We start from the raw sequence: 17,336 nt of genomic DNA, 5'->3' as shown, positions 1-17,336 counted from the left end.
TGAGTGCATTGGAGCTGATGGCTGTTTGATATGTTGACACGTGCAATGGAGTCTTTAGGTGTTTTTTTTCTCCTACTCACCCCATGCATCATGGAGTCAAAAAGTGTTTTCATGCCAAATGCTTTGAAATCAATGAGTGTTTTTCTCACAACAAATCCATAGGAGTGTGAAAAAAGCCACCCCCTCCCCTGGTTAATGAAACACAGGACAAAATTCAAGCACAGATATGTGAAAATGTTCTCCACTATGACAGCGAATGTTGTCATACTCATGCCCAGTGGTAGTAATCACTAGAATCTTCTAGATTTTGCTGGGAGCACTAGGAGTTCAAATAACAATAAAGAATTAGAAATATTATTGTGACTTATCTTCAACAAAAAACGTGTTGCTGAATACATATATAGCACATCTTACTATGTTTATACTGGAAACAGATGACTTTATTACAAACCCCTATCTATAAGTCAGTCCTCATAAATACGTTTGTTCATTCTTAACAGGGACTTGGACAAAAATAACATTACACGGATTACAAAGACAGATTTTGCTGGGCTGAAGAACCTTCGCGTGCTGTAAGTAAATTGTGTGATATGTTCTGCCGAGTTCTTTTTTTTTTTTTTTTTATTATTCTTAATTACTATAACTGCTCATGAATTGCTGTACATACAGTATATGTTAGAAAAGCCCCCGCAGTCTCACAGTGGGGAACACTAAGAAAGAGAGGGATACTAGGGAGAAACAATTAGGAACAGCAAGTGATATACTGATGGAAAGGCAGATATTTATGGAATGTTTGCAAATTATTTATAATTCTTCTCATTAAGATTTCATTAGACATTATCGCAGCACACATACACCATTCAGACATCTTTTAACATTTTCTGTGCCTTAATAACATCCATCATTGGTGTATGGTGGGTTTCATCTCACACTAAAGCTGGCCATACACGGAGCCAAACGAGCGGATCTCTCTCCGATATGCCCACCTTGAGGTGGGACTTTCACCCAGATCTCGATCGGGGAAGCCCATCGGGGGCCCCCTTACACGGGCAGCTTTTATCGGCCCGTGTATGGCCACCTTAACCCATCATGTGGCTCTACTATCCACTGCCCTGGAGAGTCCAAAGTTCAAAAAACCTTTTTTTTTTTTTTTTTAGTATCCAGAGCAAAAAACTATTTAGGAATTTAGACTTAGAATTTAGAGTTTAGACTCAGTGGAACACAAGGATATTTCTCAGTCAGTCAGCCTTTTCCTTAGCCTGACTACACAGAATAAGAAGGACAAGAATAAACCTCATGAAAAAGAATTTTTGATGTGAGAAGGCCCTTGCCTTATTTGTATGCAAATGAAAAAAGAATCAAATTTTTATTCCTAAAATTTAAATTTTTAAAGAATATCATATAGACTAAAGGCCCCCATACACGGGCCAATAAGAGCTGCAGACAGACAGAGTCGGCAGCTTATTGGCCCGTGTGTGGGGCCATCCGACAGGCTTCCCCGATCGATATCTGGCCGAAAGTTGGCCTGATCTCGATCGAGCAGGTTAAAAAATCCCGTTGGATCACGATCCGACAGCCCGTTTCGGATGCATTATGATCCGATTATTTGGCCCAGGGGCCCATGATCGGATCAGCCTACTATCGCTCACTTCAATGTGGGCATATCGGGGATAGATCTGCTTGTTTGGTGCCATCACCACACGAGTGGATCTCTATGGCCACCTTAAAACTTACTGCAATTGCTGATTATATTCCACCCACAGAGCAGGTTTGCTTATACTGGGGTACGCTGCAGGATTTGTGATCGGCAAAGTAGAACCACATTAAAAGCATTTCAAATGAGGAGACAGCGAATATATTTGCCCTGCGCATGGTTATATTTATAAAGGTGGATAAGCATCTGAAATAATTATGCGCACACTTGGTGTTTGAATTACTCCATGACATTGGTGGCGGAGAAAATATTCGCAAAACAGTTTTGCGAATTGCGAATTTAAGTTACTGTCAACGCTATTTTTCATGCACAACAACCTCACACAGTGGCCGCACTCACTCAAACACCCATCTCATTTGCGAATATGTATGCGCAATGCGAATTCCCAAAAAAAAACGGAGAGACGGGCACAGCAGTGCAATATTATAGCATTTGGGAAAAAGCATGGACAATACAACCATTCACGAATAAATATGCACCGTGCGAACTTTATAAATTACCTTCCCCATCTCTTTATTGGTATGTAAATCAGAAACCCGCTATTATTATTGAAGCGCTCACCTCTAGATACTTTTACTGGTAACTGGCTTCATAAAAAGGGACTAGGCAAATTTTAGGGTGAAATCTGTGAGTTCGCTCATTGTGATTTTTTTCGCCCACAAATTTGCCCCAAGAAGCAACAGCAACAATTTGCCTAGGCAGCTCAAAGAGATACAGTCACGGCCTATAGTCATTCTAGGACTAAATACACACAGGCTGATCAACACTTTGGTGGACAGAATAATTTGATATTGGTTAATGCGATCATATCACAAGTTCTATCAACCTTCATTCTTTCATGTGATATGTTCTATTGAAATTAGCAAATACCGAGACGTATCTAATCAACAATGTCACTTTATAGAAGCCATATTTTTCATCTCCTTTTAAGAGACGTCCTCGTCAGCAATTTTTGTTTTGTGTATAAATGTTTCACTAACTTTGTATTTTCTTTGTTCACAGGCATTTGGAGGACAATCAAATTAGTATCATCGAAAGAGGAGCTTTCCAAGATTTAAAGCAACTTGAACGGATGTAAGTGTAGATTAAGACTATATTTATCTATATACAGACAAAGAAAATGTTTACGTTTAAGGAGCACCATGTGATTGTCAACAGTGTTTTATTTTTGTTAAATTATGGTTATCTGCCTTGTTCCTGTTCAAGGCCGGGATTGAAAAGCTTTTGTGTTTTCTGTGCAAACGGCAAGGGCCAATAATATTGAGAGTAGCAGGATACCAATGTCCTTGGTGTCAGGAAAAGGTTTTTAAAGGAGAAGGAAAGTCGTTACACACTTGGAGGTGCCAAATGTTAAGCACCCCCAAGTGAATGTATTTACTTACCTGAAACCCCGGGCTGGTGCTCCTATCCGCAGAAAACTGCACCGGCCCAGGTTTATTGCAGCGAGTACCACAGAGAGATTCTCGTCCGGCTTTTTCATTAGAGTGAGAAGCCAAACTTTAACTAAAAAGTTGGCTATTTCGTTCTACTGCGCATGCGTCTGCCCCGGGAAATTTGAAGAAAGAAGAAGCCGGAAGATGATCTCTCCGTGGTGCTCGTTGGAATAACCCCGGGCCGTTGCAGATTTCTGCTGATAGGAGCACAGTCCCGGGGTTTCAGGTAAATCAATACAATCACTTGGGGTTGCCTAACATTTGGCACACTCAAGTGCTAAACAGCTTTCCAATTAAATTAAAGCAGTCAGGGACCTCATAGGCAAAATGCAGGTAAAATCAGCTGTATCATAGGCAATTCTCTCTTGGGGGTAAATTTACTAAAGGTGACTAACGATGGTGACGATTCGCTAGCGTTACTGCTTTTAGGCACATTGCTGATTTACTAACGGCGCAGGCGTAACTTTGCTAGTAAAAGAGACAGATGCTAACGCTCATTCACACTCTATCGCCAGGCGAATTTTCGTTCTGGTGAATGAACGTTACTCTGCAAATTCACTAAGATGCAGATTTTACTTTTCTTTTCCTTTTTTCAGAGTGAAAGCCTGCAAAATTCCTTAATTTTTTTTTTGGGTAACTGGGTTCCCCCCTACATTTTCTAACATATGGAACATAAACTGTACAGTGGGCTCATGTGTAGGGCATTATAACAACTCTATTTGCTTTATTAAGGTTCACTGGACCTGTATTAGACATTCAGTCACTCCAGCCTTTATACATTACATTTTTGCCTAACTAACTATACTAAAAACATTTTTTATTTTGCACAGCCTGTCTATTTACCCAGTTTTAGTTTTATACTGAACAATTCCTTTAATGTCGAGGGCTTTGAAGTCTTATTACTTTTTCCTACCAATATTTTTTTTTTATTGATTCGATATTATGCAGCCAGCAAAATGTAGGCCGAGAATTGCAATGGACGATACTCTGGCCACAAAAAGGCTGGTGTTATCAGTGATTTCCCTCCAGTTTGTCTGAGCTCTTGTAACATGAGGACCCAGTGGCTGACCACATTTCAGGGCAATGCTACTAAAATTGATTGGGCACAAGGGTAAATCCGATTGGCAGATCAATCAGCATGTGTAAGTGATCATCAGTCAGCCATGTGGACACACATCTGACATCAATACAATTTCTTATCATCATGTCATCAGGGTATTCAGAGTCTATAAATTATTTGGAGAAAAGTAAAGAGAGAGAAAAGACGATTGGACATTTGATCTTATTGCATTTGCCAACTCTTGGGGCCTTATTTCTCCAAGTCTGAATTTATCTGACTTTATCAATGAAAAAAGTCTGACCAAAATAGAATCCACGATTTTGACTTTTTCCATCCTCTGGGCTTAATAAATTTCGGAAAATTTGAGTTTTTCTTTCCACTAAAAATTCAGATTTTATAGTAAAAAAAGAACTTGCATCTTTGAGGTTTTTGGCATTCAGACGTTAGTAAATAACCCCCTTGATGTCTCTGCGCAATACATTGCACATTTACTGAATCCACATTAGATTAGGAATATCTCCTACTGGTTTATCAAGCCTCATATACATCTGGAAAGCTTTTCAAAGTTCTTAGAGATTCCTTTTTTTTTCTTTTAAAGTAGTTTTCCAAGGACAAAGAAATAAAGCATCTTGCTCATTACAATTTTTTTGTTTTTGTTTTTTTTTGGTAGTCAGATAAAGACATGACACAAAAATTCCTTTCAACAAACTGTAACTATTTGGGGGGAGGATAATGGAGAAATCACATTTGTGCATTCAAACACTTTGCGATTATTCTCTTCATGCTAATATTACCCTGGCCCAGTGCAGGAAATTCCATTGTAACGACTCACATAACATAAACTGTCAATTGAAAAATTGCCCTAGGAAACAGTTTTAATCTGAAGATTAACCGCCTGGCTATTTCAAAGGCCCTTTCTGCATATTTGAAAAAAACCACAGCCACTATTACATTGGATTAGTAATTTACTCCAAAAATGTATTTTCTGTTCATATAATTGAGTGAAACAGGGATGGCACTAAGATGTTTAGCATATGTTTTGTATGTGGTCAGGCTTTCTGCCAAGAGCCAATTAAGTTAGAAACTTTGAATCTTTTTTTCTGGCTCTTCAGTGCAGGTGTTTAAAGAGAAAGTTGGGACATTTCAATAAGAAGCCGGGACTGCGGGTTGAGCTGTCAAAAGCGGGACTGTCCCTCTCAAAACGGGACAGTTGGGAGGTATGCAGTCTCTTATGCCAATCAATACATGGTTGCTTGGGTAATTTGACCGTAGCCACCAGATTGCTAAATTTGCAATGAGATAGATTCTGAATAAAAAGCTAAATAATTTAAAAACCACCAATAATAAAAAAATGAAAATCAATTGCAAATGGTCTAAGAATATCACTCTCTACATCAGGGGTCCCCAACCTTTGTTACCGTGAGCCACATTCAAAAATAAAAACAGTTGGGGAGCAACACAAGCATGCAAAAACCTCCTGGCGAGCCAAATAAGGGCTGTGATTGACTATTTGGTAGCGCTATGTGGACTGGCAGCCAACAGGAGGCTCTATTTTGCAGGACTCTTGGTTTTTATGCCACCAAAACTTGCCTCCAAGCCTGGAATTCAAAAACAAGCATCTCTTTGAGGCCACTGGAGAGCAACATGTTTGGAATAAAGGTTCCATAATTCCTGGACTCCCGATGCATTTTTGAGCCACTCATATCATCATGTCATCTTATCATGGTGAATATTTACTACAGGTCCAGAGGTTAGTCTGGACCTGTAGTAAATCATCGGCACAAAGCACACGCGGCTATTCGTTTTCCGAAGTCGTCCGAAGTTTCCTCGTGAGACAACTTTGGGCGACTTCGGAAAATGAATCGCCGTGTGTGCTTAACGCTGATGATTTTTCGCCAGCGCAAGAGAGAGGGAAGATGTTCGGGGAGATTGGTAGCCGCAAAGACGAGGTGATTAGTCGCCAGGCGACTAAATCTCCCCGAAACGCCCAGTGTGACCTTAACCTAAATAGTTGTCTTTTATCAAACTTTAATGTTATTTCATAATAAAGGGAAGCTTTCCAAAAGTAATTAAATGCAGATGGAAATCCCTCAAAAGGTCACTTATTCCATCATGGGGCAAGGAATGCAAGTGAACATCAACCCAAAACTCACTCATCAGCGCTTATTAACATTTGCCCATCTAAAGACCTCAGCAGCTCCGTCTGGTTAGTGAATAAGCTGCAAACTTATCCAATATGGTTACCTGCCCTCATTTATTGTGTGAGCAACAATCCCACTGAGCCTACAAAAACTTCATTACTACTAACAAATAAAGCAATTCTTTGTTGGCTTATCATCCTGGTAATTTTTTTTCAAGTTCTGATTCTCTGGTTTTCCTCCCAATGAGTGAATATAAGTGAGCTGGTGTGTGTGCAATGACTGGTATGTGAGATTTGCTATAAGCTTGCCAGCTCAAAATAGTTGACATTCTTTTCTGAAAATACTGGAAGACTCACTAAATTCTAATAAAGAAATATGGAAATATGTAACGCTTATTCCATTTTAATATATATCTGAGCAGTGATAGTGAGTAACACCATAGGAAGACTGAAAACCAATGGAAAGGGCAAAAGAGGATCTTTAAACCTTTAAAGAGGATCTCAAACCATAGCAGAAGAAAACATAATTCTAACCAACCATCCAATATACATGAATTGCAGGCTTTTAAAGGGAACCTAACACCTTAAGAAATAATTCCAAATCCTATTTAATGATGTTAATCTAGCAAAATAAACTTCACTTACACTATACAAAATTATTTAAATCTTTAAATCTTAAATCTTTTTTTTTAGTCTTGGAATTCAGGCAGGCGGGTGCCGTTTTGTGGACACAGTTATTAAGGCAAGCTTTGCACCATGCCAAAATGTTGTTTATGTGGCAGAATGGGGCACCTGATGCCCATGCCTATTCACTGACTACACAGTTGGATGATGAGAAGGGAGGAGGAATGTGGGGAGTGCAGAATGGAAAATGAAAGTCATTTCTTGCCCATCCTCTATGCCTAAAGCTGGTCACAGACGCAAAGATCCAATCATACGAATCCTTGATTGCCGATAAATTTGTAATACCCCTAAAAAAGGCCCTTGGCCCGCCCCAATCTGATCAAAACGCACTCTTTTCGCTGCCTTCAGCCCATTGTGCCGTGGCACCACCCCCTTTGACATCATGATCCGCCCCCTTTGACATCACGGCCCACCCCTTTTTTTCCCACCACCACTGGCCGGTGACAATTTTGTTAAAAGGTGGCAACCCTACCAGCAACCAGGTCATTTGTATAGCTGTCAAAATGAAAGATGAATCGGAGTGAGCCTGGACAGAAACATAAGAAATAATAATAATAAGGGGGTTATGTATTAATGTCTGAATGCTAAAAACACGAAAATTTGGAGTTTTTTTACAATAAAATCTGAAATTTTTCGTGAAGGAAAAAAAATTCAAATGTTTCGAGATTCATTATACCACGAGGCTGCAAAAAATGTCAGAATCCGAAAATCTGCCATCTCAGACTTGCCGAGATTGTATATAAATTAATGGGAGAAGTCTCAATCCCATTTCTGTGGTCTGCTCTGGAATTAGCCCAAACATCCAACTATTTGGGGCTTTTCGGGGCACAAATTTTTCAGGAAAAGGCCAGGAAAAAATTGTGCATTGTGAAAAAATGTTCGATTTGGGTTTTCGCTCAATTTTATCGAGTTTTTCCCTGATCCGATTAAATCAAGCTTTTTTTAATAATAAACAAGGTCAAATCGTGGATTCTAGTTTGGTCGGATTTTTTTTTAAATAAAATATCAGAGAAATTCGGATTTTGGTAAATAACCCCCCAAATGTCTGGCCTCGCTGCACTTCAAAGGAGACTTCGTTGCAAGCTGCAAATATATTTTACAGCTCTAACCAAATGTGCTATATCTGAATGATTCTCCTTCTTTAAACAATCATTTGCTGATTTCTACTGAAGATAAAACTTTGCGGTTTGGACCGGAGTCGCTTTTGCAACCATCTTTTTTTTTTTTTAAAAACCATTTGGAGGATAACAACAAGGCCACCATAATTAATAATGGGGGCTTATTACTACAGGTATGGAATCTGTTATCCAGAATGCTCAAGACCTGGGGTTTTCCGGATACCAGATCTTTCCTTAATTTGGATCTTCATACCTTAAGTCGTCTAAAAAATATTATAAACATTAAATAAATCCAATAAGCTGGTTTTGCTTCCAGTAAGGATTAATTATATCATAGGTTGGATCAAGTACAAGCTACTGTTTTATTAATACAGAGAAAAAGGAAATCATTTTTAAAATTTTGGATTATTTGAATAAAATGGAGTCTATGGGAGATGGTCTTTCCATAATTTCTAGATAACAGATCCCATACCTGTATTTTTGCAGTCATACTGAAAATATAGTTGTCAAAATAGGTGGACTAAAATGTAAGGATACCAGACGGCAAATTGTAAATGCTAATTGGTCATGCTTTCCCTAGACAAATCATAGAGGTCCATCTTGGTGGTCTATTTCCCTCTGCGGAATTAAAATTGGGAACAAAATGATGTAATTCGAAAAAAGGAAAGAAAACAAGGAAACACATTGAAGAAATGGCAATATAAGGCAGGTGCAAAGGGAAAAAAAAACCACATGCATCCATTGAAGAACTCTGACCCTTCTGATTAATTTGTTGCAGTAGCGTTTGGTGAACGTTTCTCCTGCCAGTGAAACCCACAGCTGTTCAACAAAACTTAATTAGGATCATTACGTGCAGGAAAAACGCCTCTTTTAGGCGCAGAAAGCATCGACTTTTACAGAAGTAGTGACATTTGTGTTTCATTATGATAATCCCTCCTAATTCAATTTGGTTCATTTCAGCACCCGGGGCTTTTAGGTTCACACAATGTCGCAGTGTTAGGGGGAAAAAACTGGGTTGTGAAAGTTGTGAAAGTCTTAAGGTTACATTTACATCATTTGGTCCTGACTTCAGTCATTTCTTGGGGGGGAATTATGACCCGCATTTAAGCAGCTAAAGTGCTGACAGTTAGTTAGATTTGAATCAGTAGGAAGAAAAATGTCATTTAAGTGTGGAGTGTTAAATGTGTGTGTGTGTGTGCGGCGCATGATGTGTTTGGTACTTGAGCACAGTGAAAGGGCTCTGTTCTCTTGACTTCTAATCAGTAGCTAAATACAGGCTTCATGACTTCAGTTTGACTTAAGTGGCCTTTATGCTCCACTCCTGGCAGTGTAAACAGTAATACATTGTACCCCTGCCTTCTGCAAGGCCATTGAAGCTAGCATAAGAACACACTATTCAATGTAAATCCATATTAAGCAGCTGATACTGTGGAGGGCTTTCATATCCATTCCCAGTGATATTAATGGGCTCAAGTTGAAGCGCTCCGTCATTGCTCGGAATGTGTTTACTAAGAGTATTAAGCCATACAGAGACTTTTTTCCCCCCCGGACATGTCAATATTGGTATTTCGTTTTGTACTTGAGAAAGCTCATACAGAAATAAGGTAAACAACATGATGATCTGCTAATGTTGTTAAATGACCCGTATCATTAAGCACTGCATGACAAACAACAACATAGAGAGCATCAGTTAGCGGAAACACAACCGGCTGTGTGCAGTCTACTTCATAAACAAAACAATCATTAATCCAAAGGTGTAAATCAAGGGTCCCCAACCTTTTTTACCTGCCACATTCAAAAATAAAAAGAGTTGGGGAGCAACACAAGCATGCAAAAAGTTCCTGGGTGCCAAATAAGGGCTGTGATTGGCTATTTGGTAGTCACTATGTGGATGCGGACTGGCAGTCTACAGGCAGGACCGCCATTAGAAATCGCAGGGCCCCACACGACAAAATTTCCTGGGCCCCCTGGGCTGCGCGCACCGCAAGCCCCACCTACAGGTCCGCCCTCCCCACCACACAGTAAAAAAACAAAAAAAATATTGGTGGCTAGGGTTCCAAAAATAAAAAGATATTGGTGGTCAGGGCCCCCCATAAAAAACATTTGTGGCCAGGGCCCCCCCATTAAAAAATATTGGTGGCTAGGACCCCACATGAGAAAAAAAAATTGGTGGCCAGGGCCCCCCCCTACATTATAAGAAAATTGGTGGCCAGGGCCCCTTAAACGTCCATGCCTTCCCGAAGTCAGCAGCTCTCAGAAAGATGGGGGCCCCGTCTAATCAAGTAACTGTGGCGGGGCCCCCTACAACTCTCCCCCCTGTCCCCCCCTGATGGCTGCCCTGTCTACAGGAGACTCTATTTGGCAGTTCATCTGGTTTATATGCAACCAAAACGTGTCCACAAGCCTGGAATTCAAAAATAAGCACCTGCTTTGAGACCCCTGAGAACAACAACCAAGGGGTTGATGAGCAACATGTTGCTCATGAGCTACTGGTTGGGGATCACTGATGTAAAGAAACCAACCAAAAAAAAAAGAAAGGAGAGAGGGTGGAAGATAAAAAGGAGTAAAAGAAAACTATGAAGCCTGCCCTCTTCCTGCTTCTCCATCACATACAGGTAAATGCTGCCCTCTCTACCACTGCTAACAATCCATTACCATTCCACGGCTGCCAGATCTTGAATAAAATCATTATATTTGTTAATTTTTCATAATCCAGACATGTTTTCACGTGTTCTCCCTCCATCCTAACGCCTCTTGTTTTGCAACCCCCTAGCAAAGACTTGGATTGGTTTGCCAGAAATGTAAATGTCAGTTGCTGGCACATTGCACACGGTACTGACAATCCATTTCGTATTTATTCAGGCCCACACACAGCCGAATGGTACGGAGTGGATCATGCTATAAATTCTTTCCTAAGAGCCAGGTGTTATCTAACATTTAAATAAATAGAGATAAATTGCATATCACGGCCACAGCCCAAAATGTGCCCAGCGCTGACATACAACAAAACATTAGAGGCTTCTGTCAAAGATATGAAAGAGCTACTTGTTTTATTAATTATTAATTGTACTACGTTTCCAACATGTCTGCACTTTTTAAATATAATTTACCATCCTACCCCTTATTTTTCCCACTTTGCTTTTTAAAAGTTTCTTGAAGATATAGGCAGGTACTTTTTAAAAATGTTCAGCAGTCGGCACTGGTGTAACACACCTTTAGAAAAAGTTGGGAAAATTAATTTTCATTGGCTGGGAGGAGGAGGTAAGTTTGGACAGAATTGGCTGAATCCCAGGAAACAGGTTCCTCCTGTGCAAAAGCACAAGTCAATTAAGCAAAGAAATACTTTGCGGTTAGTGAAATTGAAACGCTATCATCAGTGGAAAAGATTATTGCAACTGTCAGGGGGGACATTAATCTTCCTATGTCAAAACTGACAACTCTCATTGGAAGTGGAACTGGTTTAAATTTCAAGCAGAATTTTTCAGATTCTCCGCGTTTCATGGTCTGGGACCCTTCTATCCACATATTGGGATCCAATGCCACAACCTCCTCCCTGCTGTTAAAACGACATGAGAAGTTTATGATAATTGCAGTGGTTATAGAAGATGCTGCCAATTATTGCAGCTAATTGAGGGCATACACATTTTTCAGGAGAAAGACGTCTAAAGGCTCTTCCAGGTCAGATTTGGAAATGATACATAGCATAGGGGCACATTTATCAAAAATGTGCAAATAATTTTATTTTGTAGAGATTTGCATTTTTTTTATGCATATTATTGACAAAATCACTAACCTTGTAACGCCCTTGCTGCCTGAACTGACCTTGCCTGGACTCGCTATTTCTACACCCCTTGGATACTGCGATCTGTGTACTTTTTCATAAAATAAAAGAAACATTGAATTGAAAAGAATAACAGCATGGCTCTACCACAGACTTTTAATACAAGGACATACACACACATAAATAATGACTTCGCCCTGAGATATTATTATTATTATTATTATTTAAGAAAACATCAATACAATACAGTTACCTTGAAAATCCCACTTCTTCAGAGAGATATTCATGGAATATTACTGCAAAAAAATTCAGCATGATAACCAAAACTTGACAACGTTGATTTATTACAGTTATATTTATATACCTGGCTGTTGAATTGGCTCCAAACATCCTCCAAAAGGGCAGGGTAATTAACGAAGTATAAGTTAAACATTACATCTCATTCATTAAGTGCCTAGGGGCCAGGAACGTGCGTAAAGTGTGCTAAATACTTACAGCAAGTCGTGCAGCTTGTTCTGATAAAGAGACTACAGAAGGTTTACTTTTACATTTAGTCATGTTTATAGTGCAGTAAAACTGTTCTATAAGGATGTTTTGGGAAATGGTATCTGACATGAGTCTTCCAGGGCTTTGTAGTAGGATTTTATGGGTATCTCTCTGTCTCTTTTACCTTCATGCTCTGTGTCAGTCATTTTCCTGTCAAAAGTACTTTTGACTTGAATTACAGAATGTTATCTCTTTATCATCAACAGATGCACTTTAAAAGCTTGGATGTCTTTGGCAAGAGCTAGAAATGTCTGTTTAAGGGAATTAAATGGTGGATAATTTGTGCGTAGCAGGGGTAAGCGTAATACAGTAACATATACCTGGAATTAATGAATTTGAATTACCGTATATACTCGAGTATAAGCCGAGTTTTTCAGCATCCAAAATGTGCTGAAAAAGTCTACCTCGCCTTATACTCGAGTCAATGGGCAGTAGCTGAGATTGCAGTCACTTTTAATCATTCCTATACCAACAGTTCACTTGGGGAGAGACTGCAATATCACACAGCGCCCTCTGTTGGTTATATGAAAGAATAACAGTGCGCCCTCTGTTGGTTATATGAAAGAATAACAGTGACTGCAATATCACACAGCGCCCTCTGTTGGTTATATGAAAGAATAACAGTGCGCCCTCTGTTGGTTATATGAAAGAATAACAGTGACTGCAATATCACACAGCGCCATCTGTTGGTTATATGAAAGATTAACAGTGCCTGCAATATTACACAGCACCCTCTGTTGGTTATATGAAAGATTAACAGTGCCCCCTTTGTTGGTTATATGAAAGAATAACAGTGACTGCAATATCACACAGTGCCCTCTGTTGGTTATATGAAGGATTAACAGTGATGGCAATATCACACAGCACCCTCTGCACATGGTAGTGGGACAGTGGGACGATGCAGACAGTAATCCGTTTGGCAATTCTCTGTCACCATCAACTTTGCAAAGAAGTCCGGTTGATCGCTGGGGGGTCGCTTTGGCGGAATGTGCGCTGCTGGGAGACAGGGCTGTAGTTGTGTCTAGGCTTATACTCGAGTCAATAAGTTTTCCCAGTTTTCATAGGTAAAATTAGGTACCTCGACTTATACTCAGGTCGGCTTATACTCAAGTATATACGGTAGTCGGCTGCATCTTTAGTAAGGTATTCAGTGTAGAAAGGTGAGGCAACTATGCTGACAGCCATGATATCTATAAAGGAAGGACCGTTTACAAGTTTCTCATTTGCCTTCTACTCTGGGAAACGCACAAAGTTCCCACTACAACTGGGAGAATTGTTAGCTAGCTTATGGTTCCTGGATTACATTACTAAGAACACATAAAAGAGCCAGAGTTTCCTTCCATCTGTTTTAGACTATGCTAAACCATTTTACACAACTATGGCTGCACTGTAGCCTTTTTTTCTGTAGAGTTTGATATTACTTTTTTCTGGTGAGTTTTTTCACAGGCAATGGTAACCTCAGCTACAGTATTAAAGGGGTAAGTAAACTTTTAGTACAGTGTCGGACTGGGATCCCAGGGGCCCACCAGAAAACCTTAGACAGTGGGCCCACTTTCCAAACTATTATTCCCCCTCTCCTTTCTCAACCTCACATTCTTCTAGTCTTTTACATCTACTTATTATATTTTTCCATTATTAAGCATTTTTCCCCATAAAGGAATAGGTAAGGCTCATGAAATAGGCTAAATGGTTAGAAGCAAGAGGCCCACTGACACCTGGGCCCACCGGGAGTTTTCCTGGCATCCCGGTGGGCCAGACCAACACTGTTTTAGTATGTAATAGAATGGCTAATTCTAAGCAACGTTTCCATTGGTTTTCATTATTTATTTTTTATAGTTTTATAATTAATTGCCTTTTCTTCTGACTCTTTCCAGCTTTCAGATGGGCGTCGCTGACCCCATCTAAAAGCAAATGCTCTGTAAGGCTACACACTTATTACTACTGCTACTTTCTATGGCTCATCTTTCAAGTAAGGGCCCTTCCTATTCATATTCCAGTCTCTTATTCATGGTTGCTAGGGTAATTTGCAGCCTAGCTACTACATGGATTATAATGCAAATTGAAACGCTGCTGAATACAAAGCTAAATAACTCAAAAACCTTAAATAATAAAAAAAATGAAAACCAATTGCAAATTATCTCAGTATATCACTCTCTACATCATACTAAAAGTTAACTCAAAGATGAACAACCCCTTTAAGGTCGTTATCAATGAGGTTTTTTTAATAATTTCCTGGAAAGTAAATGATCAATTAAAAATCCCTGTATGCTGGAATTCCAGTAGGCGCCTCTTGTTTGTATACTGGCATACCATATTCTATCCTGCGTAAGCATCAAAGCCTAGTATTTAAAGTTCAATTTAACATGGAGCAAAACAAAGTGCCCCTTTTTGTACAGAAGAGTTTTACAAAAAAAAAAAATGCATTGGCTAATTCAATCCAAATTCCTCAAATTGGGGGGGTGGGGTGGAATAAGGGAAGCAAACTTGGTAAACAAATGCAAATAACCCCCTTGGATCAATCAAAATGACTTGGATCTTGACTGATGAGCAGACTGCAGGAGGAAAGTGCCAGCGACAAGCAGAGTAAATAAAAGGGCTTCTCAGTAAATTTTTAGCAAACAGCATTGTCACCGCAGCTGCCAGCTCTCTCGTCAGAGCGAATAACTTCAAATGCAGGAGAAAAAAGGAGAAAATGTAGAAGTAGGCTGTAAACTGCTGGCCAGACAGAGTAGGGTTTCTCTGCATGCCCAGGACTAAGGCAAGCACACTGAGCAAATAGACAGGAGCCAAGCTCCTAAGTGACACACTAATGCCAACGTTTGCTTTATACAATTGCCCATTAACACTCTCTCTCTTGTCACCTAATTGCTCAGTGGCAGCAGGAGCCGCAGATGCGACATGTTGTCACCAATACCCGCCACCAGCAGACTTTATTGTCTCACAGTGTGTATGGATTACCTTTACTGAATTGAGCTGCTCCCCAAGTGGGTACTTCAAAACTGTTACATGTTTAATGCTTTGTTTGTGTTTGGAGAACTCTTTCTGTTTTTTTTAAATAATGATCAACCATTACAGCTCGGGAATAATAATGTGCTAAATCTGCTCGCTTGACTGCAGCCCTAATGGAAATAGCATTTTTATCAGTCTGCAAGAATGACAAGTTTCAAAATCAATCTTTTTGTTACATTTGGGACTTTTGATTTAGGGAGATTTCCTGGAACACGGTAACCTTTGAAAGTGAACAGCATATTACACTACAATTACACGCTGAAGAAATCTTGTCGTCTGTTTAGGATTATGCACTTCTGGGTGACTGTATGGATTGTAAACATTTTTCAAATGGAAGTCATACGTGCATACGGTGCCTGTCTTTGCAGTAATGTACAATGTGCACTGCAGATTTCACGTGTCTCCTGTATTACTGTCAAGCAGATGAGCCTGGGTTTGGAAAATGCCAGAACACTCATTGCTTAAAAGTGTAATGGCAGTGGTAAAGTTTGGTGGCGGAGGATAATAGTTTGAGGCTGTTTTCATGGTTTGGGCTTAGGCCCATGGTGCCAGTGAAAGCAAGTCTTACTGCTGCAGTATATAATGACTTTCTTGACAATTGTGTGCAGTGTCGGACTGGGACATCAAGGGCCTACCCAAAAACCTTAGACCAGGGGCCCACTGAAAAACTTTAGCCCAGGGCCCACTCTCAGTACTATTATTCTTCCTCTCCTCACTCAACCTCTATTCCCCTAGTCTCTTTTCTTTACATGCTATAATCAATTATTCCATCTATTTAGCCTCTTTTTCTCATAGAAATCTGGAATGACCATGAAATAGGCCAAATGTTTAGCAGTATGAGGGGCCACTGACACCTGGGCCCACCGGGACTTTTCCTGGTATCCCGGTGGGCCAGTCCAACATTGATTGTGTGCTCCCTAATTTTGAGAATGATCCTTTCCGGTTTCAGCAAATAGCAATGTCTGTACAGAATGGGTTTGCTGACATTGAAGTGGAAGAACTTGACTTATCTGCACAGAGCCTTGACCTTAACCCAACTGTACACCTGTGGGATGCACTAGAGCTCCAACTGCAAATCTGGCCAGATCCCCCATCATCGGTACCCAACATCATTGGTACCCAACATCATTGATTCTCTTGTGGCAGAAAAATCTAAGACAGAATATTACTGGATAAATATATAACCTGCCTAACTGGATCAACTAGCAGTTAGGCAGGGTATATATAGCCTTAAAAGGTAGAACGTGATGGCTGCGTGTTTTATTTATATATATTATATTTATTATTACATAGGAAAAGGAAATCATTTTTAAACAATTTGATTCTTTGGATAAAATAGAGTCTATGGGAGACAATCTTCCCGTAATTTGGAGCTTTCTGGATAACAGGTTTCCAGATAATGGATCCCATACATGTAGTAGGGAAATCATTGAAAAATGTTGTTTGTAGGGCAAACATTTCTCACACATTGCTGCTGACTCAAATTCTAGAACCAAAAAGGAAGGGGGCACAGTAGAAAACTCTCAGGACCAAGGAAGTATAACTGCATTGGATCAGGGAAGTGTAACTGAATAGGACCAGGCAGACAAATATTATTTTTGATAGAAATTGAATTTACAAATAAGACTAAATCCAAAGGAAATAATTCATATTTATTGGAATGCTGCTTAATCATTTGTAGTAGTTATAATGTAATTATTTGTTGGGGACTGGCCCACAGATTTGCGAGCACATTGCAGCTGTCTGTGAAGAGTAACTCGGTAAACTTCCCCAAAACTTACAATCAGATAAATGCAGAACTGCTCTGTGTGCTCATATTAAAGGGATACCATTGTGGGAAAAAAATGTTTT

At 39.7% G+C, this 17,336-nt stretch overlaps 1 protein-coding gene across 1 annotated transcript in view; it reads left to right on the top strand.

Moving 5' to 3' along the window:
• Window positions 1–17,336, top strand: part of LOC108712410 (slit homolog 3 protein) — a 443,629-nt gene that overhangs the window by 45,989 nt on the left and 380,304 nt on the right. Inside the window, exons 2-3 of the mRNA XM_041588752.1 lie at window positions 501–572; window positions 2,717–2,788. Coding sequence (XP_041444686.1) covers window positions 501–572; window positions 2,717–2,788 — 144 coding nt within the window. The remainder of the gene's footprint in view (window positions 1–500; window positions 573–2,716; window positions 2,789–17,336) is intronic.

Source organism: Xenopus laevis, chromosome 3S, assembly GCF_017654675.1.
Source record: "Xenopus laevis strain J_2021 chromosome 3S, Xenopus_laevis_v10.1, whole genome shotgun sequence".
NCBI classification, from domain to species: Eukaryota; Metazoa; Chordata; class Amphibia; order Anura; family Pipidae; genus Xenopus; species Xenopus laevis.
Note: the sequence above shows the minus strand (reverse complement) of the source record. Positions and strands in the feature narration are given on the sequence as shown.